The sequence below is a fragment of the Manacus candei genome, unplaced genomic scaffold (assembly GCF_025592945.1).
Source record: "Manacus candei isolate 608988 ecotype Guabito, Panama unplaced genomic scaffold, ASM2559294v1 h1tg000003l, whole genome shotgun sequence".
NCBI lineage: Eukaryota > Metazoa > Chordata > Aves > Passeriformes > Pipridae > Manacus > Manacus candei.
The window spans coordinates 8992144-9017215 of NW_026138051.1; the positions used below are offsets into that span (position 1 = coordinate 8992144).

Below are 25072 nucleotides of genomic sequence, written 5' to 3' on the forward strand. Positions count from 1 at the left end.
GGATGAAGCACTGGGGCACAGGGGCTGTGTGCTGGAGCCCTGCTCCTGGAACAGCTCCAGTGGTGCAATGGCAGGGACAGGTAGCTCTGGTTGTGCCCACACAGCTCTCAAGGAACAGCAGGGCTCGTTTTACACGTCTGTCCCAGCAGGAGCTTGGCACTATCCACCAGCTCATTTATTGGCACAATTCCAATGGGACCAGTGACCTTTCCCTTCACAAGAGAGCCAGGCCCTGTTCAACAGTGGCGAAAGACTGCCTTGCCTAGGCTGGGGCTCTGCCCGGAGGCACAGGGACATCTGTCCCAGGCTCCCACAGGGCTGCACCGTGCCGTCCGAGCAGGCAAAGCACCACTTCTCCCTCTCCTCTCCTGAGCATGGCTGAAAGCCCTCACCGGCTGCACTAATAAACGGGCACAGCAGGAAACAAAGAGGTCTGGCAGCTGCCCTGGTCTGTGCTGAGTTGGCCGGGGCTGGCACACGCCTGCTGGGCCTGCAGGCAGGGCTGGCTCAGTACCGGTGCCGGTGCCTGCCCGCAGCCAGCCCACCGGCAGGAGGGCACTCGGGCTGCTGTGCTCACAGCTGGACCTCCTGGCCAGGCTGGCGCCTTGGGGCAAGGGTTGCCTTCCTGAAGCTCAGGAGCTGGGATGGGATGCAGGGATTTAACGTGGCCTGGGCAATTGTAGGGCACCAGCAGCTCCCCGGGGGCACACACACCCTGTCACAGCAGTTGTGCTGCTGCTCAGCCCGGCCCTGGCACGGAGTGGAGGAGGGAACTGAGACCTGCCTCCTCCATCACTGTCACAGAGTGGGGGTGACTGAGCAGGAGGGGACCAGTGCCAGCCCCTCTGTCCAGTGGGACACAGGCAGTGAGCTCAGGGCTCCTCTAGTTCATCCGAGGTGAATAACTGCTGTTTTCTCTGGAGGTGATGTGTTCTTTGCCATTAATTGATCTGGGCATTTGTAACTTGTCTCTCACACCGCTGTCAGTGTACACTTTCCCTTTTCTCCTGGGAGAAGCTGGTCATTAGGCTCTTATCCAGTTAAAGTGTGGTGTGCTGTGTGTTTTTTTTTTTTTTTTTTAAGCACAGATAGGATTAGTTTCTTTTAACTTGATGAAATATGCTTGAAACAATTATATGATTTGTACTTAGCACCTTTCAGCCCAGGGCATTAAAGTGATTTACAAGCAATTATGAAGCCTGCTGGGAAGATGCTTTTATCCCCATTTTATAGACAGGATATGGAAAACAGAGGTTAAGGGCCTGTCCTAGCTCCTTGGCCAGAGACTCAGGGAGATTGCAGAGGATTGCTGCCTCCATGGGACAGGGCAAGGGCAGCAACAGGCATCGCCACCGGAGCGGAGGTCTCAGAGCACCGGGAAACAAAACACTGGGCCGGTGGCCGTGGCCGTGTGCCTGCCCGGGACTGTCACCCACACCGCAGGGAGGAGGGCCATGGGGAGGACGGGGTAACAGAGAGGTGCCAGGGAGGTGTTTGGTGAAGGACAGAATGTCCCAGAGCAACAGGGCTTGAGAGGGGTGGGAGCTGCTGAAGGTAAAGGGGCTGGAGAAAGATGGGGAGAGCCAACACCAGCGAGGCGGGGAGCCCCTCTGGCCGGGCTGCCGGTGAGTGCGGCGGGACCTCCCGGAGAAGGGGTAGCACCTCTGCCCCTCCGGAGATGGGGCAGGAGCTCTGTCCCTCCCTCCCCAGCCCCTCCTGGGGTACTGTCGCTCCGCCGTTTCCAGCGGGACGGCTCCGGGCAGTCACTTGGGAAGGACGTGCCCGTGCCCGAGCGCTCCCCGCGGACCCGGGGGTGCAGCGGGCGGTGCAGTTCGGTTCTGTTCGGCGCAGTTCGGTTCTGTTCGGCGCAGTTCGGTTCTGTTCGGTGCAATTCGGTGCAGTTGGGTTCTGTTCGGTGCAGTTCGGTTCTGTTCGGCGCAGTTCGGTTCTGTTCGGTGCAATTCGGTGCAGTTCGGTTCTGTTCGGCGCAGTTCGGTGCAGTTCGGTTCTGTTCGGCGCAGTTCGGTGCAGTTCGGTTCTGTTCGGCGCAGTTCGGTGCAGTTCGGTTCCATTCGGTGCAGTTCGGTTCGGTTCGTCCCTGCTCGGCGCTGCCCGGTTCCGAGCCGGCCCCGCCGCTCGTTCCCGCCCCACTGCGCAGGCGCGGCGCAGCCGGTGCCGGGGCTGTGGCCGCCGCCGTGGCCCCGCGGCTGCGGCGGGAGCGGCGGCACCGGCACCATGCGGCAGTCCCTGACTCAGCAGCGCCCGGGCGGCGTGGCCCTGCCCGACTCCGTGGGTGAGTGCCGGGCCGGGGGCACCCCGGGCGGGGCCGGGGGCGCGGGGCCGTGCGGGGCCGGGGGTGCGCGGGGACCCGGCGGGGCTGCGGGGCTGGGGCCGCTCCCCCGCTGGGCGGGTCCGGCCGCAGGGCACGGTCCGTGTGTCCCCTCAGGCCCCGCGGCCGCTGCGGCGGGACCCCCGCGGGCGGGTCATTGCCCGGCCCCGCAGCGGCGGCAGCAGCAGCATCATCCTTCGGAGCGGCCGCTGCTGGGGCCGGGCACGGCTCGTCCCTGGGCGCGGGCTGCGATCCCCCCACCCTCGCTCCGCCCGAGCGGGGCCCGAGCCACGCAGCCCCCGCAGCCCCCGCAGCCCCCCGGCCGTGCGCTGCCGGGCCCGCAGTCGGGGGGCGGTGGGGTCACCGCTCCCACGCTGGCGCGGTTTTAGCCGAAAAAATGGAATAAAAGGAGAGGGGCTGGGGAGAGGGAGGCTCGGTGCCATCTGCCCCCCTCCGTCGTTCTCTCGGGGTAAAAGTTGAGGCTGGCTTCTTCCTTGGGCTACTTTGCGCTTATTCTTCGCCTTCTGGTTTTCCACCCCCCCAAAGAACAAGATGGAGAAGTCGGTGCTGTTTCTGTGCCATCTTGTCTGTTTTCTTCTAATAATCAGGAAAAAAACAGAAGTAAATCAAGGGCAGTACAAAGATATACATTATTGCAAACTTTTAAAGTAATCTGCAAAAACCTGCTACAACCTTGTCTTTAGAGTGGGTTTATATATGGCAAGGATAATAAAAGGGTGTTTCTGATGCTTAACATAAAAATGATATTTCTAAGACCAGTCCACATTTGGAGTGCCATTTTAGCAAAAGCAATAGCCAGACTATGGATAGCAGTAATGTCTTTACATCTCCCTCCCAGAGTTAAGCAATGCTTCTGACCACCTTGTATACTCTCACTGTGGTAAGCACTGTGAGTTTTGAAGTATCTAATTGGGATAAATCACAGAGAAAAGGCTATTGCTATCTCTTAAAAGCAGAGATAGCAAAGCTCTTGTACCTCTGCTTCTGTCTACAGAGCTGTACCAAGCTCAGGAACAAAGAGGAGAATGATGTGATGGGGAATTCTTTCAGCAAAAATTAATGTTGAGGGAGATGATTTTGCCAGGGCAGCCCTTCAGCAGCTGTCAACAGAGATACTGAGTATGAGTCCATGTATGCTGAAGCAGCTGCAGGCATCCTTATAGAAGTACAAAACCACTTTCTCTCTACACATGTAGCAAAATGTGTTTTCAGAGAAAGAAAAAATGTAATTAGTGTCCCAGTGCAGAGCTAAAGTGGAGGTAATCACATTATCTCTTCAGTTTCACATCTCTCTTCAATAGCAAGGTAAAGGACTATCGTTGGTTTTGTCAGAACTTGGAATAAAAGCTTTGTTTTTTTTAATTTAATCTTATAAGGAATATTGAAAAGCTTTCAGAAATTTTCCAGTGGGAAACATTTTGTTCCTCTTCTGTGTTGCATTTTGATGTTTGCCACTCCTGACCAGGGAAACGATGTGGAAACGAAGAGTGGAAAACATGGTGGCGCAAAAACAAGTTCAGAATCCATAAACAGTGTTTCAGACTGCTTCTTTTAGGGTGTTTTTCTGCAGGAATGCTGTTGAAAAACACTCCTGTTTTGAGACAAATGGTGCATTTTGCAGGTGTTTTCGTGGTGACTGTGAGGGCAGCGCAGGAGCACCGGTTTGTGCTCGTGTGCCCACTGGGCCGTGCTCTGCAGGGTGGTTTTGCAGGGCACACAAACATCTGCACACCCACACAGCCCGACCGTGCACGGTTTGAGCTGTGCAAGGAACATATGGCTGGGTTTGTTTACCCTCTGCTCATTTGCCAGCCAAACTGTAGCAGTAAACAGAAGTTTGGTAATCATGTGGAAGCAAGACGGGTTCGTTCTTTCTCTCCTTTCAGAACTAATCTATGTAGGAAGTGGCAGTTTCTCTCCAGGTTTTGAAGTTTTGTTCAGCTAAATTTTGGTCCCAGTGCTATGGAATTTTAAGAAATTTATGGGACACTTGCATTTAAATGGTTACATTGGAACTGCAGTGTGGCACAAGTGATAGTATTTGGGAGGTAGTACATACAGAAAGGCTTAATATCTTGATGAATTTTGAATGCTTTAGAAGACTAGATTTTATATTATTAACTTATTTGGCAGATTTAGGAGAATAAAAAGAATAACCCCAAATACAACAAGCAGCAAACAGTTGGGTACCTTTATCCCAGGCTGTAAAAGCATGGCATGAAAAACAAAGGATCACTGAGAAAAGAACCAGCCTGCATCTTAAGGTTCTTTAGTAGTTATTTGATTTTTTTTTTTGTTTGAAATTAGTAACTGTGTAGCTGTTCATTTCAGCTAGGGACTAACTAGTTGCCGGGCTCCTTGCTCTTAGAACCAGTGACATTCCACTGGTGCAGTCAGAGCTGTGCTGTGGGACACAAGAAGAAGGTTTGCAGGTGGAGAGCTTTCCTTCCAGAGACACTGGTCAGTCAGAAAGGATGGTGCTTTTCTTTACAAACCTCTCTTGCCTTTCATCTAGGGGAGCCTGCTTGAGCAGGGAGGCTGGACTAGATGACCTCCAGTGGTCCTTTCCAGCCTTACCCATTCTGCGATTCTGTGATCTCCTTGTGTTGGGCTTTTAAGCCCCAAGTTTAGGAGTTGTCTGTGATTTCAAGCTCATCTGATTGATGTGGGTGAAATGATCCAGCCCCATGCCCATGGCAGCCGTGCCAGTCCAGAGCATGGAGAGGGAGCACTCCTGCCAGCAGCACAGTGGTGGATCAGGCTGGAGCGGGTGTGGAGGAGCAGTGGGGAGCTGCTGCCCTTGTCCCTGGGGAGAGCTGTCCCTGTGGAGGAAGGGAGATAATTTGTACCAGTGTGTGTCCATATGGCTGCATTGGTGTAACTGTTGGGGTGAAAAGATCTCTCTGTCTGCTCTGCAGATATGCACAACCCTACGGAAGGGCTTGTGGGCACCTGGGGTGTACACCTCTGAGACAGAAACTTCCCAGCAAGGCCTTCTATGCTCTTCTTTCTGGAGAATTTGGACAAGGAGGTTGTGTTTGGCTTGGCCAAGTCTTGGCCTTTCTGCAGGTGTTTTATCTAGCCATGTAGAGGCTGTCAGGGAGCCCTTGAACACCTCAGATGGGGATTCCCAAGGTGGTTTCCTTTAGGGAATACACTCAGCAATGGTGAAAGCAGCTCCTTGCCCTTGGGACATGTTCCCTGCCCTTCTCTGAAATACCCTGAGAAGTGCTGGGAGCATGCACATGGCTTGGGAGCCTCTGGGGTGGGAATTACCTTTACCTGCTCCCCGGGCACGCTGGAGAGCCCCAGGCTGTGGGAATGGGATTCAGGATGGCCCCAGCAGCCCACAGGGAGTGTGGCAGGGGGCTGTTATAGTCCATTGTCCTACCAGCCACTCTTGCAGGTGCTGGTAGGACATATGTATGTCTACATAATATATGAAATATAATCAAAAGGATTGTTCCACAGAGTGATATGAAGATGGCAGAGCACACGCTGAGCAAACACACCTAAGGATGTTGCTGAGTGTGACGTCGCAGCCAGCTTTCCTCTTGGCTGGTGGAATCACTCTTTTATATTTATGTTCATTTGGGGAGATCTATAAATATATAAAAGAAAAAAACCTCATCATCAGGCAGCTGTAGATGAATTTTATTAATCCACAAATTCATTATTCAAGCATGTAAAAATAGCTGGTCCTTGCTGAAAGTAGGGGATGACACTACAGGAGAGTGGCTGTTACTGGTGATGTCTCATTTGCATGGAAAATCGTGGATGCCTTATGATTACAGCCAAGATTGCCCCCCTCAAAACAAGCAGCATACAGTGTGGTTATTTAGCTTGATGTAAGCAGATAGATCAGAAAATATGTAAGTGCCTAATGGGAATATTTCTCATTAGCTCAATTGCCCCAGGCCAGAGGGGCTGGGAGACTCTGATGTATCTAAATGAGCTTTGCAGAGTTACAGTTCTTAAAGCTCTCTTCATCTACGTCAGAGCAATGATAAGTAAATGTGGATTCAGATGCCCTAGTAATGCTTGATAAAGCATGTTAGTGAAGGTGAAAAGTGACAGCCAAACCCAAAAATATTCTCAAGCTGGAAGAAAGGAAATTCACCATGATGTGGTTGGCGGTGGGAGGAGAAATTTGTGGTGTCGTGACTGTCCCCAGATGAAATCAGCAAATTCTGTTGTGTGTGTGTGTGTTTTTAGGGTCGTTCAATAGAAGAAAAAGAAATTCCCTCTACGTAACTGTGACTCTCCTCATTGTGTCAGTATTAATTCTAACGGTGGGCCTAGCTGCTACAACAAGAACCCAAAATGTGACTGTTGGAGGTTATTACCCAGGGGTTATTGTAAGTATAGAACTCCTAGGTAGGTCTAGAAAACTTATTGCCTACAAAGTCCCTTGTAATGCTGCAAATGTTATAAAGGGTGTTCTTGTCCTGAATATTTTGCTCAGTTACTTCATTGCCATTTGATTTATTTGTTTTATTATTATTTTGCACCTGCTGCTCATTCCCATGCAAAAATCACATCCAAATGGCAGCTTCCTCTGAGCTTAGGTAATAACTAATGCTTTTGAGCTAATGGTATGGCAGGTTTTATGTCAGTAGAAGGAACCATAGAACTTCTTTGTTTGCACAGATCACATTCAGCCCAGGCAGAAGTAAGGCAAAGAAGGACCACAGGTGCCAAGAGCAGTTGAGAGACCAGGTCTTGGAATACTGTTCACGTGACTTGTGGTGATAAAGTTCACTTGCCAAAGTGTTTAATGACTTGGAGTCCCTGGATGAGGAGCTGTGGCAGTTTGCCAGGAGAGCGTGTATATCAAAGCCACGAGCACATCTATTTCTTCTGTTTTGTTATCAACAGCTGAAAGTGGGAAAGGACAATCTTGTAGCTTCAAATGGCTTAATTTAGAGAAGACTACTGGTGTCCAGCCTTCTTGCTATTAGATGTATATCCTCCTGCAGAAGCATAAGGGACAAGTACATCATGCCTCTCCCAGCATGAGCAAAGGTCTAACCCGAGCTGGAAAGCAAGTCCTGGTCTGTTCCTGTGCATGTCTGAGATATGCTCAAAAAGAAGCACTGAACTGCAGACAAAATGGGTGTCTTAGCATATTGAGTGTAGCTAGTAGCCCAGCTAGAGGTTTCTGGTCTAACAGCTGTGGAGTGCTGCACTTCTGATTTGGAGGCTTGAAACAGTCTAGATAACCCCAGGCTTGTTCTTGACTTATTGCTGTTTGATTTATTTGCCATGCATTGCAGATCTCAGGGAGCTTTATACTTCTCTGTGACCGAGTTCCTCTATGGCTGAAGAAAGCCCCTTTACAGCCCTTAGTGTGGAACATTGTTACAGATTATGTTGGGCCTCTTCTGTTTAGGTTTTCTGGTTTCTCACAGTAACTCCTGCACTTAGGCCTGATCTTTTTTAAAGAGAAGCATAGAAGGAAGGTGTTGAGAAGGGTTTCAAACATTCCACACTTAGCCTACACCCTGTCAGCCTGAGCTGAACCTCGTGCTTCAGAGCAGGTCCTGCAGACTGATGCAGATGGGTTGAGTCTGTTGCTCACGTCCCCTTGACATCTCCCGTGCTATTTATGGACTGGGAACGTCAGCATCACTAACGCTTTTTTAGGACTTAGCCTACCCAAGGAATTAATGAATTCCTGGACTTGGGAAGGGCGCTGAGTTACTTTATTCAGAAGCACCCTGGCAATTTCTGTTTATCACCAAATTCTGCCTCTCGGTTCATTAATCCACTGCATGGTAATGTGTGATGACCTCACCTGTCTGCCTGCACAGGAAAACATTCCAGTGTGCTGCTGGATGCTTCAGCAGGTGCTTAAAATAGCTGATGTTTCATAACAAGCTGGGCTTTCTCCCTTTACTGGGAAAAAGGGCTTGCTGTGGTGCATGAGTACTCAGTGAGCTGTCCCCAAGCAGGTGACTTCCACAGCCCTGAAGAAGCAGCTCCTTGCAGCTCTTGTCATCCAGAACCTCACACTGCTGTTAGGCCTGTGTGCATTTCCCTCAGGGATTCTGTGCACTGTTAGTCATACCCTGAGTGCCCTGTGTTGGTAGGTAAGGTAAGGAAAACACAGAGCCAGAAGTCTCATCACTGCCACACCTCATGCACTGTTCTGTGCTCCTTCAGCTTGTGTTCCTTGGGCAAACACCTCTTGTGGAGGAGGGGACATGCAAAGAAGTGATGTCTAATGCAGGGGATTGTCTTCCCAGGCCTCTTCTTCCAAGGAAGGGCAGAACCGGGCACTGGAGACCATCCACACGAGTGGGATTTTGTTTGGTTGGGTTTTTTGAGGGTTTGAGGTTAGTTTTTTCCCAAAACAACTCAGTTCCTCATTGGTACAACTGGAGAAGCTGAATTAGAGGGTGCAGTGACATGTCCTGTAGACAGGCTGCCCTCACCCTCCTCCATGACCACCCAACTTTCATGACTACATCAGTGAGCACCCTGGCTGTGTCTCTGTGGGAAATGTCCTCACCTGTACCTGGATGACTGAGCTGGGACAGAGAAGCCTGGAATATAGCAGTGGTGCTCAGCAGACAAGAGTAATGATCAGGTGCACAGGGCAAGCACCCTTGTGAAGTGAGACTGTGAGATATGTGTGTTGTCTCCAAGTTACAACAGCTTCCAGAATCTGTGTAAGTGACTGACCTTTCTTATGCTTTCACTGGCAAACCTCTTCTGTAGTGGTTCCTTGCCAAGGATGTTGGCTTCGGGCTGGAAAAGTGCATTCATTTTGTGTCCTGTCCTTCTTTCAAACAGGCATCCCAAGGCATCACATCCATCAGCAAATTAATGATGCAGTTGATGCAGATTCCTAAGATCTCTTTGTCCCATCCATAGAAGAATGAGTAGTTTTTCCATTAATGCAATGAGAATTCCTGTTAAGGAGAATCCACGGATTTATTTGGTCTTCACCTGTTGGATGTACAGACTTGCTGTAATTTCTTCTTTTTGAATTACCTGAGATTATCTGAGGTATTTCACCTTTTGATTTGAAGCTGCTCTGAAAGACCAAGTGGATATTTCTCTTATGGATAAAGCTCAAAGGGCACAAAACATTTTTCTTGAGCATTTGCCTTGGGTGTGTGTTGCCTGATCAGCTGCTCTGCTTTAAGCCCTGCTGTTTGAGCCAGCTGCTCTTGCTGCCCACGGCACTGCACCAAAGGTTACTGGGCTTAAGCAGGGCAGAAGAAGATTTAAGACCAACTTTTCATCACATTTGTGTCTTTTAATCTCTGTATATGCCTCTACCTGAAAGTATTTGGCTTATTAACTCTTTGTTTTCTATTCCTGGCTCTTAAAATATCGATTCCAAGTTGGTTGGCTCATTCTTGAATCACTGCAGTTTGTCTCATGCTTTGTTCTGCTTCCTGGGGAGTTGGCCAGTTATTGGGTGTTCTCACCCAGATCTTCACTGTCCCTTGGTCTGTTGTCTGGATTTGCACCTGCTTAATATGACAGGTCCAACTGTAGGACTTTTCTGGCATTTCTCATTTTGCCGACCCATGGAAGTGGAGATGGATGTGCTCTAGACCAACCAGAGACCTTTCTTGGCGTGACACAGAAGTACTTCTGCATCTCCCCTTGTAGTCTGTGGTTCCTCCTTGAAGTCCCTGTTTCTGGCCTGGCTGAGGTGTGCTCTGTCCTGGAAACTTCTCCTTAGTGTAGCTAAATAGCTTAAGGTTGTGGAGAAAGGAGGTGGAAAATCACACTCCTGGATGACTTCACTGAGCTGAAATAAGTGTTGTCAGTTATGGCAGCAAGAAAAGATGCTTTTGCTGCAGTAGCTTGTTCTGTTGGCTGGGTTGGCGTGAGCTCTTCTGGTAGAAGACCCTGGTGAATGCATCCTCACCCCTGGAAATGAGGGAGGAGTAGGAGAAGGCAGAAAGCTGCTAAATCTTCTCAAGTATAAATCTCCCTTATTTCATACTTCGCATCAAGAAAGTCTCTGAGTTAAAAACTGAGGTGATTGCTCACAGGCTCGGTGAGGCTACAGAACCTGGTCCTGCAGATGTTAGTGCCGTGGTCCTGCAAGCTTTGCATCTGGAGAGTCCTGAGTGTTGGTAGGGTTGTTCCAAGACAGCAATGCATATCCTCATCCACCAGCCATTACTCAGCATCACTGGGGCGGGGATGGAATTCAGAACTCATCCTTTTGGTTTCTACACACGCTTTTAGTGCCATATGTGGGATACACCTGATAGTTCCTGCTAGTGAGACTCCACTGGTTTCTTGCTAAGGAAGAGTGCTCACACATCCACAGTATGTTCTCTTGCTGCTTCTGGATTTAAATGTGTTCTGTCTGTATACAAAATATGTTGGGTATCATCCTGATCTAAATGCTAACAATACATTGTTTTTCAGCTTGGTTTTGGGTCGTTTCTTGGAATAATCGGATCAAACTTGATAGAAAACAAAAGGCAAATGGTAAGTTCTTTATAGAAACTTCTCTAAAAAATGACAGTAACTCAAGTATTGTATGTAAATAGTATTATTGGTTTTCCTAACTCTTCCAGGGTAGTATTGCATACCTCTTGAGAACTAGAGATGGTTTCTGGCAGCCCAGGAGAACAAGGCTGTTAACTCTGCTATTTTTAAATTAAAAAAAAGAAATGCTCAAGGAAGCACAAAGTGACTATACACAGTTTCACTGAACTTGGTGGGATTTTTTTAAAGAGCATGAAATTGGGCATTTGGAGTTTTCAGGATAGTCAGTGCTTCACAGGCTCATGCCCAGGGCTTTTTCTTTTGAGCTGTCTCAGTATGTGATACATAATATGGTAAATAAGATAAAAATAATATAGTTATTTTAAATCTTCTAAAATAAATACTTTGAAGCCCAGAACTCTAGAAGAATTGCTTTTGGCCACTTTCTATTCTAAGCAATGGTTAGAGGAGAAGATCAAGCAGTTGGTGTAACAGCCAGTCTGGAGGTGAAATCCCCTAGAGAGCCCAGCAGAAAGTCCTTCCTGAAGACAGGAGTGCTCAGAGCTGTCTGCTCTACAAATGTCTACAGAGTAAGTCACTTGAGATATCATCATGACAAAAAGCACGAAGACTGGTGTAACTGAAAAGCAGCCAATCTCTCCAGCACTGCTGATTAACACACTTGTTGCTGGTTCCTGTTTCCAAACACCTCTTCCAGTGAGAAGGAAAACCAAGAAACTTTGCATACTATAGAGCAGCAGTTGGGGACCTCAGAAACACAGGAGGTGCTGGCTAGACCAGGTGTGCAGCCCCCAGTGCTCTCGGGTTCCCTCCTCGTGCTGCAAGGAGGGTTTTGTGTGCTGGGGCTGGGAGCAACATTCAGAAGAGAGCAGGTGGGCAGTGAACATGCAGATAGCACAAACCAGGGGAGATGAGATCACAACTGAGCTTGTGCTGGGGTGGGAGGGGGTCTCTCTGTGGATTGGGGATGGAGCTGGCTCAGATTACCCCTCTTGGCAAGCACAGGACACTTGGCTTGCCACAGGACACCTGTGGACTTGTCTGGGTCTCTGATGGCATCTTGCAGATGCTGTTTCACAAACTCCACACCTTGATGCCCGTGCCTGGAGGTAGGGGCTGTAGTGCTTGGAGACATCAGTAACAGGGCTTAGGGCAGGGGGAAGGCTTTTTGGAGAATTTAGCAAAAGGTGGGGGTAGAGAAAGATCAGTAGAAGTTGGTACCCAATACTGTCCTGGCGGGCTGTCGAGCTCAATCTTTCCAAGCCTATTTCCTCTGCTTGCCCACACATGGCTGGCCAGAAGTAGCACGTGGGGAGGAGCAGTCCAGCTCCTGGAGCACCCTGTGGGCAGATCTGTCTCCTGCCTTAGCTGGGCTCTCCCAAGAGAGTGGCTGCAGTCCCCCTCCCCGGTGTTTTCCCCATGCTCTGGCAGCAAGATCTCTCCAGCCTTCTGGTGTGAGGCAGCAGAGGGCTGAGGGAGGTGGTGCTGTCCCTGCAGCCTGTCCCACTGGGCTGCTGCTGCTTCTGCAGGGATGGAGCTGCCTCTGGGAGGGTCCCCAGGGGTCAGATTAGCAGGGTGTGCTGCTGACCGAGGCTAAGGCGTGGTGGCCAAACTGCAGGGGGAAATGGGAGAAATTCCTGCCTGTCCAAATCCAGAAGCTCGGCTGTGCTGCCTTAGCCTTTGCTTTGCAAATAGCAGGCTCCCTGCTGAGCCAGAGGGAGAGGGTGAGGCAGACCCTGCAGGAGAGGACATCTGCCTTTCCCACAGTCAGACAGGGTGCAGGGGAGGTGAGTTTCCCAGTGGATATTTTTTGTTGTTTTCACCCTGGCTCTGTAAGAGCAACATGTCCTGTTCTTTCTGTCCTAGTGGGGTTTCAGCCTCTTGCTCATCATGTATTAGCAGCATGTCAGCGTCTGGTTGAGCAATGACCATGTTGTGCCAGTCCTGGACCCTTCACAGGAGTGCCCACGAGTGCCAGCATGGCTCTGACTTGACTATTTGGTTATTCTGAAGAGCCCTGGGTAGCCTGTGTTTGTTCTTTTCATCTCTATCATTTTGTGTCCTAAAAAGCACACATGACCCAGCTCTGCAGGGATTGCGTCACTGCTGCCTCGGCCGGCAGGAGCGTGTCTCTGCTCTGACCGCAGAGAGGACATGCAGTAGCTGTCACTTACTGCCCCTGTGCTTTAGTCACACCTCCTCCTTGCCCAGGGGCAGCTTTGTCCATTACATGTTTCCATAATGCCACTGGCAGCGCAGGATTTATTTTTTTTTATCTCCTGTGAGCTTCCCCAGTGTCCTAGTTTGCTAAAAGGCAGTCTGGGTCTGGCTTGTTACGCAGCTGGTGGCAGAAAAAGCTAAAAGCAACTTCTGCAGCCGTGTTCTCGTGTGTGTTTCTGTCCGTCAGGTGACTGGGGAGCGTGAGGAGTCGAGTGAGCAGGGAGAGCTAAGCTGAAGCAGCACTCACTCCTCACTTCTCTCCTGCCTGCCTTCAGGAATAGACCTCTCTGTTTTTTCCCACCCAAGCATATTGACTGCCATGCCATACATCTGCACTTCCCACTTGCCAGAGGAAAGGAGAGCTCTCGTCCCCCCAGGGATGCCCGCCCTGCAGGCAGCTCTGGCCCAGCCCAGCTGCCCACTCAGCAGTTTTCAGCTGAGGAGTCAGGGGTTTACAAGGAGTCAGGGGTTTACAAGGAGTCAGGGGTTTACAAGGAGTCAGGGGTTTACGTGCCTTTATGACAGTCATCCAGGCCAGGGAAAAGTGAGAACCAACAGCTTCACAGCCCATGAGTGGCTGTACCCTCACCTAAAGGGATCCTCAGCCCAGGACACTCCTGCTTCCTGGTTCCTGCACTGTCCAAACCCAGTTTGTCTTTTCTTGTCTGAGTGCTACTTGGTGTGGCTGACTTCATCAAGAGTTAGGTGAGTGAAGACCAATCAAGAATATCACTCAGCTCTTGAGAGGGGCTTCTGCTTGCTACAGTAACAGTATTAAGCCCAAATCAAAGATCTTAGTGGCAAGTTGAAAACTGAGATTTTTAAAAATTAATTTGTATATTTCTATTTGCTGTTTGATTTTTCTTTATCATAAATTCTCGGTGTTTGGTTTTCAGGCTTTTCTTTCTCCAGCTGAGAGAGAGGAAACTCTGTAAATAAAGTGAGCAAACCCATTTCTAGCATTAGATCCTTATCTCTTGGTAGGGCTGTTATGAAAGTATCATCATTAACCTTGTATTTATTTTAAACAACCATATTAGCAGCTCCTATCTGCAAGCAAGCATGACCAACAAATACCCTAATTGTATATATTTAGTGTTTGGCTCACTTCCCATCTCCAAGGCTCATGCTATTTAGGGAAAATATCCTCTTTCATGTATGTATGAAAAAAAAGGACAGTACAGAGGAAAACCAAACTTGCTACAAAATAACCTAAGCCATAAGCCCCATTCTTCCACTGAGACTGTGAGAAGCTGCACCTTCTCCCCTTGTGTAATTTCACTGGTTTGGTTGTGAAACAGGGTGACTGTGATGGATAATGTGAGTTGGGATCCAAATGTGGAGATGCTGGGGCTGAGTGGGGAGGAAATGCAGGTGTTTACAGCTGACAGAACCAAGGTCCCAGTGTAGGATCTGATCCTGGAAAACTTGTCACCTGCTGCCATCTGCAAGTAGTTTGTGGCACAGCATCTAATATTCCATAGCAGCCTAGTGGCTGTGATGTGTTCATGTGGTCACTGGGATCATTTCACAGTCTGCTCCATCTGCTGCTGCAGGTTTTATGTCTATGCCTTGAATACTTGCCTCATCTAGAAAACCATTTTATTTTCTCTCATTTTGAAGCTAAGTGAAGTCAGCAATTGTACAGGGACCATTTCCACTGTCCCAAGCAAGCCCTCCTGCATCCCCACTCGTTTCTCAAGCTGACCTGTTCTGCACATGGATGTTCCTGGAGGAAGGCCTGTTTTCGCTTAGGGAGATCTAGGTAAAACCAGTGTGATTAACCTAAAAATCCTCAGGTACTTTAAAAATACACATAGGATCCTTCTGGATTGTGTTAGGGAAGAGTTAAGGACAGCAGCAGCCAGAAGAGGAGGTGTATCCTCAGCCTAAGTTTAGCCTTTTGGAGTCATGGAAAAACCTGCCTTACTATCTCAAGTGCCCAGAGAACCAGTCTGGCACAGTGCTGCCGCTCCTGCCGCTTTGCCAGCAGTGAGAGCAGGCTGTGCAGCCCAGGCAAACATTGGGGTCATTGATTGCTTGAGGGCTTATTGACTGTGGTTTAGGTATCCTTGTGGAGAGGGCACAAATCACTTGGTTGTGGAGAGGCAGGTGATACTTTGCTTTGTTTTCCTTTCTCAGCTGGTTGCATCGATCGTCTTCATCAGCTTTGGTGTCATTGCTGCGTTCTGCTGTGCCATAGTAGACGGTGTCTTTGCTGCCAGACACATAGTAAGTGCTTCCAGGAAAACACAGGTCCTGCAATGCTTTTACTCTAGGAAAGCAAGTGATGGTGTCTGCAGTCCTGTATCGGGACACATCAAACCCTGCAAATATACACCATGTGCTGAATGCTGTTTCAAATCATAAGCTTTAGAAAAATGTATCTTTTTTAAAAAATATTTTTAAATTAGCATGAAGAATTGAGATCTTAAAATTTTTGTGTGTGTGCTTTATGTGTTTACTGAGTCTCACAACTCTTAAGATGTAATGTGAATTACAGCTATCACCAAGGGATAAAATATGACCAGTAACATCTATTTTGTTTTAAATGTAGGCAGAGGTAGTTCTTAATGCAGAGTCAACCACTGAATGTTGTAGTAGAATGAAGCAATTTGATACAAAGCTCATTAAAGCATTAGAGTATAAACAGGAAACAGTTGTTCTCAGTTTCCATTTAGTGACTTAAAAAAAGGATGAGCTGCTGCTGTCACGACCAATCACTAGTGCAGTGGCAAGTTGGGGTGGGGGGTGCCATGGCTGGGATGGTACAAAACAGTCTCTAAGTTTCCCCAGCCCCTTTAGGTGGTCTTTTTGGTTTAGCTGCAGTACTGATCCTGGTGCCTTTCCCCGGCAGGACCTGAGGCCGCTGTACGCGGGGCGATGTCAGTACTACTCCAAGAGCACGACCCCGCCTGAGGTGAGAGCAGGTTTGGCTCTGCTGGCTCTGAACGGGCAGCTTCATGGTGCAGGTGGAGGAACCTGCTGCCAGGAGTCTGCTCCAGTGTCCTGGAGGTCTGAAAAGTGAGGAGGGGGTGGGAGGCTGGGCCTGGGGTGGGAGGACTCAAGGAGGTGAATTCCTCCATGCTTGGTACTGCCTCATTAGTGAAGGAGCAGGTGGAGAGGAGGGGATGGGGGATAGGAAAATACACCAGTTTCTCTAGATCTTCAGCTGTGCATTCATTATGGGATTAGGGTGTGGGTTAAGAGTTCAGACAGCTGTAATTTCTGTGGGTTTGAGCAACATGTACGAGCCTCTGCACCCCTGCTGTTGTATTCTCCAAAGAAAAGCCTCTCAGGGCTCCCAAGTTCCCAAGTAGTTTTGAATAACCACTATATTCCAAATTAGAATGCCTGCTTGAGGTGCAAAGTTAAGTACTACTCAGCAGCATTGCTGGGGTCCACTCTCTTTTCAGGCCAAAGCCTGTCCATGTGAGCTTGGGTGTTACCACCCATGGGCAGACAATGACCACTTTGGTCAGTTATGCACCAGTATGGAATTCTTGCTCTCAGTTTGTACCGTGCTGTTGGCAGCTCTGTTGCTGTGTGGTGAGCTGTGTTCGTTCAGCAACACCTCGGCTGCCTGTAAGAGCTGCAAACCCCCTTCCTATGCAGGCGTGGGCTTGTCTGTGAGTTCCCCACTGTGAAAGGAAATGCTGGTCTGTTCTAGTCTAGTACATCTTTATTCCAGTAACTGTGGACTTTGCAGGAGCAAGATAAGGAAAGAAAAATCTGCCTGGGGCTAATCTGGAGATTAGTGCAAAATCTACATGTAGAGCAAGCCAAATAGCAGCAGAAACTGTTTGAGGATGTCCCAATATGCTTTATGTATTTTTCTCTGTGTTCACACAGGCGATCTGTCACCCACAACGCCGTGCCCCCTGCACACCAAAAATAAAAACCAATACCTGCTTCTGCTGTGACCTGTACAACTGTGGGAAGTAAGCCAAAAATGCCATTCCTGGCCGTGGGAAGGGCAAGCAGGTGTCTGCCTTGCAGGTGTCTGGCAGGCCAGGACAGTATCGGTTAATGACAGTTGTTGTGGGAAGGGATCTTAAGCTGTGGTTACCAGCCACCAGGAGTCCCAGACAAAAGCTAAGCAAATAAAGGGGTGTGTGAACACACCAAAGCCATCCCAGCTGTGGGTGAGCATGCTCTGGGCCAGCCCAGCTGGAAAAATGAAGAGGACAGGAGTTTCCATTGCTTTTGTGCTTGGTGTCCTCCCCAGTTTCCCCCCCTACTGAGTGTCACCTTCCTTCTCTGTTGGCACTGCTTGTTCCCTGGGTCTTATTTTGTTTTAGATGGTTATTGGTGTAAAAACTGGGACACTGTTCTTCCTCTCCTTGTGACCGTTTCATTCCCCACCCTGCCAACAGGGAGGAGAGTTCACAGGCTGGTGTTCATAAACCTCTCTGCCCATTTCTGAATATTGTTTATGGTCACAGAGGGTTGGAAGGTGAATCAGCACTGTGCAATGAAGAGTCAGAAGGTGGTTACCAATCCAGAGCCACTGCAGAGTGATCACACCAGCTAGATCAGGCTACTGTGCCTAAGCCAGCTTCATTTACAGCATGTGCTGCTTATATCATGTGGAGTCTCTAATGTGTGTCAGCAAGCAATTAATAAATTGATTTTTTTAGTGCTCGTTCTTGCCTAGGGCTGTTCCAGGCTTAGCATTTCTCACAGTACTTAGCTGGGCTGGCCCCCACTTAAATCATTGACTGTGGTGGAGGAAGATCAAAAGCTGCTGTTGGGAGAGGGTAGGTGGTTCCCTGTGCTGGGAGTGATCCCTGGTCTTTGTAGGACTTTGTGTCTGTGAAAGCCGTTGCAGAGGGGCGAAGCTCACACCTTCCTTTAGCAATTTACAGAACATTATCCCTTTGTACTGGCTGAAGAGAGGGATTCACAGAGACAGTGTTTGGAATAGAAAAGCTTGAAACTTTTCTGTATTTCCCTTTCTTTGGGTTTTGGGGTTTTTTGTCCCCAGGCAGGCTGGTTCAGGGTCCTGCCTCTGACCCATTTTCTCCTCTTTGATACAAGATACTAGTTGTTACCATCTTAATCTTGCTTAACACCACAAAAATATCCTTCACTGAGGAGGTGCTGGTTCTTTTGGGATCTCATTAAGAAAGGCATGGACCTTCAAGACCGGTTAGTGCACATGTAAAGGATGGAAAATGCAGAAAAAGTGATGGCAGTCTTGCATCCCTCCTGATGTCTGGCTGTGGCAGCAGAGGATGAGCCCCTTCCCTTGGATAAGTACATGCTGTATGTCTCTGAACAGTGCAGAATGTTCTCCTCAGTGCACCAAGGCTGGCTGAGAGCTCTGCACTCTGACACATCTCCATAGGAACAAGCTCTTGCCAGCAGCACATGCAGGTTGTGTTGTTGGAGGCGGTCACGGTGTGTGCTCGGGGTCACACGGAGGTCGTGCCAGCAACGTGCAGGTTTTTGTGACCTGTGCTTATGCTTGAAAGCCCTGTCTCCTTGTTGCAGTGTCTCCTGCAGTGGCCTGCTACAATGAAATACGGAAAAAGGAAAGGAGAGAAGTCAAAGTTGAGTAATGAGGGAAGGAGCATGGCTCTTGTGAAAGGGGACAGGTCCTGAAGGCCTTGCAGAGTCTGTTGGGGACCTGAGCCTGGATCTCCTGCTTCTTGACCTTCAGTATGAGCCTGTTCTTTCCCATTTCCTCAAAGCCCTTGTGCAGTTTGAGCCTAACTCTGTATGTGAGCTGAGAGACAAGTCATTCATAAGCTCTTAATATTGTCTGTCCCTGATAAATATGTTTTCTGAAGGGGAATTTGCTGTAGCCCACTACATCTGGTATGTTATGCTGAAGGCCAGCCTGTGTCCTGCCCAGCAGGCAGAGAGAAGTCATTCCTGAAGAATCCCTGTAAGGTAAAATGTATGCAGGTATTCTTCCCTGCATATGCCAAGGCAGTGGAAGGATTAAAGAAAGGGTTTATTTCAGATGCAAGGACCATTTATTAATGATGCTGCGCACTGGGCCCCCAGGGGAAAAAGGCAATGCCCTGCCTTCTCCAAGGCTCTTTGTATCTTCTCTCTCTTCCCCCACCCTCTCTGTCCAGAGGAGGCCTTGTACACATCTGCAAAACCCGTGTTATCTCTCTGCATACCTGGGAGATAGCTTGCTCACAGCTTCTCCCTGCAGCTTTCTGAAATGCAGAAGGAAGGAAAAAAAGAACATCTAACCCGTTTTAGAAGGCATTTTGCAGTCTTCCTAAGTGAAATCAAGTTCTAGCTTTCCATCACAAATTCTTCCAAACTTGTACCTATCCCTACAATCCCGCTGCAAGACTCCAGCCCACGTGTTGCAGGAGCTGCTTTTCCTTTTCTAGAATAATGACCTCGCTGGATCCCACCAAGTTTTCTCTATCTCTTTTCTGCATGTGGAAAAGCTTAAAAATGCAAGCAGAAAGACCTTTCCCTGCCAGGGTGCCAGGCTGTTTTAGAGACTGCTTTGTCCTTGGGAAGCCTGCAGGACCTCTGGAGATTTCAGATGATAGAAATAACCGGCAGATTCAGACTCAAGGATATTTGGGTGTTTGCAGGCCTTGCTTGTTTCAGAGCACATCAGTCTTCTGCTGTCATTGTGCAGGGAGATCTTGGATGGCACAAGTGTGGGATCTACCACTCCCTTGGTAGTCAGGTCCAGGCTGTCATTGAATTACAGAATGCATTTTACTGTCCAGCAGAAGTACTCAGGTTTTCGATGCGTGGTGCAGTTTTTTTATCATTATTGTTTTTCTTTCCTAATCTAGCAGAGTGGAGATTTCTGGAGGCTACTATGAATACATTGATGTCAGCAGCTGCCAGGACATCATCCACCTTTACCACTTGCTCTGGTCAGCAACAATTCTGAACATAGTGGGGCTATTCCTGGGGATCATTACAGCAGCAATCCTTGGAGGCTTTAAAGACATGGTAAGAGGGTATCAATTTCTCTGTATATTAAGGCAGAAAAACTCAGGCAAATTGCCTTTTAAAAATAATCATGAGAACAGCTATTAGTATTTCCATGCAAATTATCTATGCATCACTGCAATCAGGATGAAAAGGAGGGCAGGAAATAACTGTGAGGGGAAAGTGGAAGTGATTCACTTTCTGATCTCAAGTCACCACCTGAGCACAGTTAGAAAAGATGAACAGAATTAGGAGGTTGTATTTTCAAAAGGAACCTTCTCAGAGGTGTTGGCAATACCAGGATGAATGAAAATAAGCTCTTTCTTAAAAATTGATCTTCTTTTCATAGCGTTCTCATTCTACAAGGAAATGTGTGGTGGTTGCTCATGAATTGTTGATTTTATAGCAGTAGTAGGGTTCTGAGCTTTACAGACTGTTAAAGCAGCTGTGTTAGGCTGAAACTCTCCATCTGGTTTCTTCATGGTGTGGAATCTGGAAGGGTGAACTGGGGATCAAAACCAAACTTCAGATAATGGAGAAAATGCTGTTCTGACAACATGAGCTTTGAAATACCCTCACTTGACCAAGCTACCTTCCATACAGTTTTGTTCTGAAAGCACAAATCAGTGGGGAGAGCTGAACATTCAGCAGATACACTTGGGGTTTTTTCAGTCTCTTGTGACTCATTTGGAAAAATACAAAATGAGACACACAGAAAAAGAGCATTTGTTGTCCTGGCTATACATTTTTCTTACAAAGAAATCTTGGACCCTGCACTAAGGGTGCCGTATTGCAGAACTCTGAACTCTTTTCAGACTCACCAGTATCTTCCCAAATAAAATAGGAGACACATTCCCAGCTGTGCATTGGAGCCCTTTGAGATTTGATCCACACCAGAGAGCCTCTAAACCTCTGCAAAAAAAAAGATGCATAGAAGTGTCTGTGAACAGCAGTACAAGAGGATTTGAAATATCTCAAAATGCACTGAATAACAGAGTAATCAGAATTAATGGGTCATTTCTCCTACTTGTGAAGATGCAAATCTGTTTTGTCTGAGTGCTGGTGTGCACTGGGCTATTACCAGCTTGTTCTGTGGCATCTGAGAGGAAGCAATGAGTGGGTGATGAATGAAATGACCTTGGGACTTAGCTGCTGCCCTGAGAGGGAACTGGATTGCCAGTTGCTAATTCAACAGAATTGAGGTCTAAAGACACACAGTGCTCCTCTAAATCATTTCTGCTTTCATTCAGCTGTCAGCTTTCCATGACTTGGTTAGCAGCCTGAAATTCTCTTCTTTTTGTTTTAACAGACTCCTTCCCTCCCTACGCTGAACTGTACGGTTGAAAATGCACACCCTTCAGTGACCTACTACTCAAGGCCACAAGTGACATCTTACAACACCTACTACCACAGCACTCCTCACCTGCCTCCCTACTCTGCATATGACTTTCAGGTGGGGAATGTTACAGGATGTTTTCTTGTTTAGCAGCAAGGTTAAATCCAGCCAGTCCTGCAGGACTCTGGAGACCTGCCTTCCCATCATTCACACAGTTTAATTTTCTTGTTCCTGCAGAACATATCCAATCTTTCCTACTAGGTAGGAAAGACTAAGTCCTTGGTAGTGCTCTCTCTTACTAAGGCAGTATTTTCCTGAAAGCTGTCTTTGAAGTGAGGGCAACAGAACCTGCTGCCTACCTGCCTTCCCCACCTCTCACTAGTAGAGGCCACATGAAAAATAGGCATTGCCTCTGGCACTGCAGTGTTCTGAGGAGAGAGGCAAAGCCAGGTGTTCAGGTGCTAGATTTTATTGGGCCAACTACTGTGTCTGAGAGAAACAGATGAGCTTTTGGAAACAAGCTATTTGAGCTCCTGAAGAGACATGATGCCTCAAAAGCTATCGTGTGGTTTCTTTCCACATGGTTCAGCTAGTCTAAGGGTGGTCTCTGCAAACAGCACCTCTGCTGTAATGCATCCCTTCCTCTTTGAATTATGGAGCTGTGCTGTTGGAAGTGGTGTGTTCACATGAAGCTTTCAGCTCTCACTGGTGAAGCAGATGAGGACATTTCCTCCTCAGCTCCTTTGTCAAGTGGATGTTACCACAGTGGTGATGATAACACATCATACATTTTCTTTGCAACCATCAGGGCTGAAGACTTTTTTTTATTAACAAAAGGTTAAGGTCTTAGAAATCAGCTAAGAGGTGTGCTCTGTGGTAGCCACCATCTCCCTCATCAGAGCCATGCATAAGAGTTAAATCTAAACTTTTCTGGTTTTACTGCTAGTGGCACTAGACAACACTGCTGTCAGGGCTTCCTAGGTATGCTTGAATACTTATATCACAATTTCTAGGATTTATGTATACAGATTTGTGATGCATTTTTGAGATTAATGAAACCTGGGACAGTCACTGGCATTGTATCACTTACAAAAATGCCAACATCAGTGCATACCAAACCAAGCTTGTCTGCAAAGTCCTCTTCTCAGCTTCTCAGCAGTTCTAAGTGCTGTCAGACTCAGGATTTGTCAGTACAGTAGCCCCAGTACCTGCAGAGAGCTCAGCATGGGTGGATTTTCCTGCTTTTTATCTGGAAGTACTGCTGGGCTCTGCTAACACTTAGAGCTCAGCTGGACGGATCAAAGTCTCTGGGTCTCAGTGCTGTGAGCACAGGTGTTGGCTTAGGAGTCAGCACAAAAGCTGGGCATAAATTCAGGTAATCTAAATTTAATATAGCCAAGTCTCTCTTTGAGATGCAATTCCAAGTCTGCGCTTTGTGTATCTTCCAGGAAACTTGAGGGCCTGCATGAGAGCCTTAGCTGAGCCTCTGGCTGTGGAGACTCTCTTGCCTTGAACCCTGCTCTGCTCCAAGCAGTGACTGTACCACCCTGACACCCTCTTCTCTGCCATCCTGCAGCAGACAGAGCAGGCCCAGCATTGCCTCTCAAATTCCTTTCAGAGGATGCATTAGCTCTGGTGCAAGAGTGCTTCCCACTCATCCCACAGATGTTTTTTTCCTTCACAGGAAAAAAACCAGCACTATTCCAGAATTTCTGAGGAAGCCTGTGCCCCTGCAAGAGCTTTCACACACAAATCTAAAATGGCAGACCCAGCTCTCTGGTTTTTGGGAGAGCTGGTGGGTGTTGCAGCAGCCACTACTTGTGCCATCGCTAATGACACTCCACACTCCTCCAGTGGTGAGGAAGGCACCAGGCCTTTGCAGGGGGCTGTGATGGGAACTGGGCAGTAGGAAAAGGTCCTGGTGGAAGCAGTGCCATCTTACTCCTCATTGTGTTCTTGGTTGGGGGCAATTGGGTGAGAAAGCCTCAGAGTTTTGACTTCCACAGGCCCTGAGCCACGTTTGTCTCTGACAGGAGAGTGCAGGCGAGCGTTGACCTTCTCTGCCTTTCACCCTCTGTTGAAGGAGGAATTAATGCCATCTTCCCATGGGCACTCCCATGCCCCTGACAGTGCAGTGCAAATCCTCCTCCCACTTGCCAGGGCCTTAAGCCAGGAACATTTGGGATTTCAGTTTGTGCCACAGCTAAAGGGTGGTGGAGGGGTGTGTGGTGCCTGGGCTCTGCCCCAGTGTTTGCTGGTGTGTCCAGGCACCACCAAACACTGTTTGCTCTGCAGGTGGCCTGTTCAGGTGGGCCAGGTGGAAAACAGCAGCACAGGGGCACCACGGCTGTCTGGGGCAAACCCACCGTGTATTAGTGGCCAGAAGAGTTGTTGTGGTTTGACCTCAACCAGTTGTGCCCCACACAGATGGGGTGGGGGGGATCAGGGAGAGAATCAAAAGTGAGAAAATTCGTGGGACAGTAAAGGAAAGGCCACGTGCACAAGCAAAGCATGAAGCCACATGGTCTGGGATATCCCTTGGGTCAGTTGGGATCAGCTGTCCCAGCTGTGTCCCCTCCCAGCTCTTTGTGCCCCCCCAGCCTCCTCCCTGGTGGGGTGGGGTGCGAAGCAGAAAAGACCTTGGCTCTGGGTAAATGCTGCTCCGTGATAAGGGAAACATCCCTGAATTATCAACACTGTTTCCAGCGGAAATCCAAACCACAGCCCCCTACCAGCTGCTATGAAGAAAATTAACTCTTTCACAGCCAAACCCAGCAGAGGCACAAGTGGAAATAGCAGAATTGTTATTTGTATGTACACATTTTGCAGAGGTGAACCTTGCACTGTTAATTTTGAATTGCTTGGTAATCAAGTATCACTTTGCTGAGGTCCTTGACATTATGAAGTGGTTACATTACAGCCTTCTTGCTGTCTCTGCAGCATTCCAGCGTGTTTCCAGCCTCCACTCCCTCTGGCCTCTCCGATGACCCCCAGTCCATGTCGCCATCTCCCAGCTATATGTGGGCCTCTAATGCGCCGCCTCGTTACTCGCCACCGTATTTTCCCCCTTTTGAAAAGCCACCACCTTACACACCATAAAGAATGTGGGAAAGAAGACAAAAGTGCTTGCCATCGAAATAATTGTGAACATTTTGTATTTATATTTTACTGTGGGAGGCAGCAGGAGGATAGATACAGAACAGAATTGCAAATACAAATATTAGATTGGACTGTTCTTTCTTGCGAGACTTTGTTTCAGAAGTTCAACAATGGCCTGTGACAGAGGGGACAGACTGCTGATGTTTTAAAGTGTTGGTGAGTAGCAGGTGACCTAAATGTCAGCCTCTTTGGTTCATGTAGTCCTTGATTTTTAATAAAGTGATCCAACACAGATGACAGATTCTGGTCTGCCTTACTCCATCTTGTGCCAAGCTGAAGTAAGGGCAGCCAGGATCGATAGGAGCCAGAGAATGTCAGTCTGTTTAAGGTGAGGGTGCTCGCAAACAGTGTGACTCGACACTGGTTTTGTTTGGCCTTCAGGCTCCAATTGCTGGGATTTTGGGCAGGGAGGCACAGGACTTGGCTCACATCACTTGTTGGTTACAGCCTACACACTGGAAAAATCTTGGGGGAACTGCAACAGTGTCTCAAACTTCAACCCTATTGAAAAGAGGTAACATCCTAGGATAGTCTCGTAGATTGTAGCAAAATAACTGGAACAATGCTTTTTTGAGGGGGGGAATCTTTAATAGGCA

The 25072-nt window shown here is 48.3% G+C and overlaps 1 protein-coding gene across 2 annotated transcripts; it reads left to right on the forward strand.

Moving 5' to 3' along the window:
- Positions 1-1539: 1539 nt before the first annotated feature.
- TMEM255A (transmembrane protein 255A) lies at positions 1540-24710 on the forward strand. 2 transcript variants are annotated; one of them, XM_051788806.1, is made up of 9 exons: positions 1540-1625; positions 6566-6708; positions 10754-10816; positions 15200-15289; positions 15915-15977; positions 16910-16998; positions 19840-20002; positions 21291-21434; positions 24258-24710. In XM_051788806.1, exons 1-9 carry the CDS (start codon positions 1574-1576, stop codon positions 24414-24416), a joined length of 966 nt encoding a protein of 321 aa, XP_051644766.1. In that variant the 5' UTR covers positions 1540-1573; the 3' UTR covers positions 24417-24710. The 2 variants fall into 2 exon arrangements, with proteins under 2 accessions (XP_051644766.1, XP_051644757.1); XM_051788797.1 differs by lacking the exon at positions 1540-1625 and adding an exon at positions 2172-2293.
- Positions 24711-25072: the final 362 nt, after the last annotated feature.

Excerpts from the sequence above, each read along its gene's own strand:
- TMEM255A (XM_051788797.1), top strand. The coding sequence starts at position 2,236 with ATGCGGCAGTCCCTGACTCAGCAGCGCCCGGGCGGCGTGGCCCTGCCC. Across the intron at positions 10,817-15,199 it reads TAGAAAACAAAAGGCAAATG|CTGGTTGCATCGATCGTCTT; the intron begins GTAAGTTCTTTA and ends TTCCTTTCTCAG. Across the intron at positions 16,999-19,839 it reads GACCTGTACAACTGTGGGAA|CAGAGTGGAGATTTCTGGAG; the intron begins GTAAGCCAAAAA and ends TTCCTAATCTAG.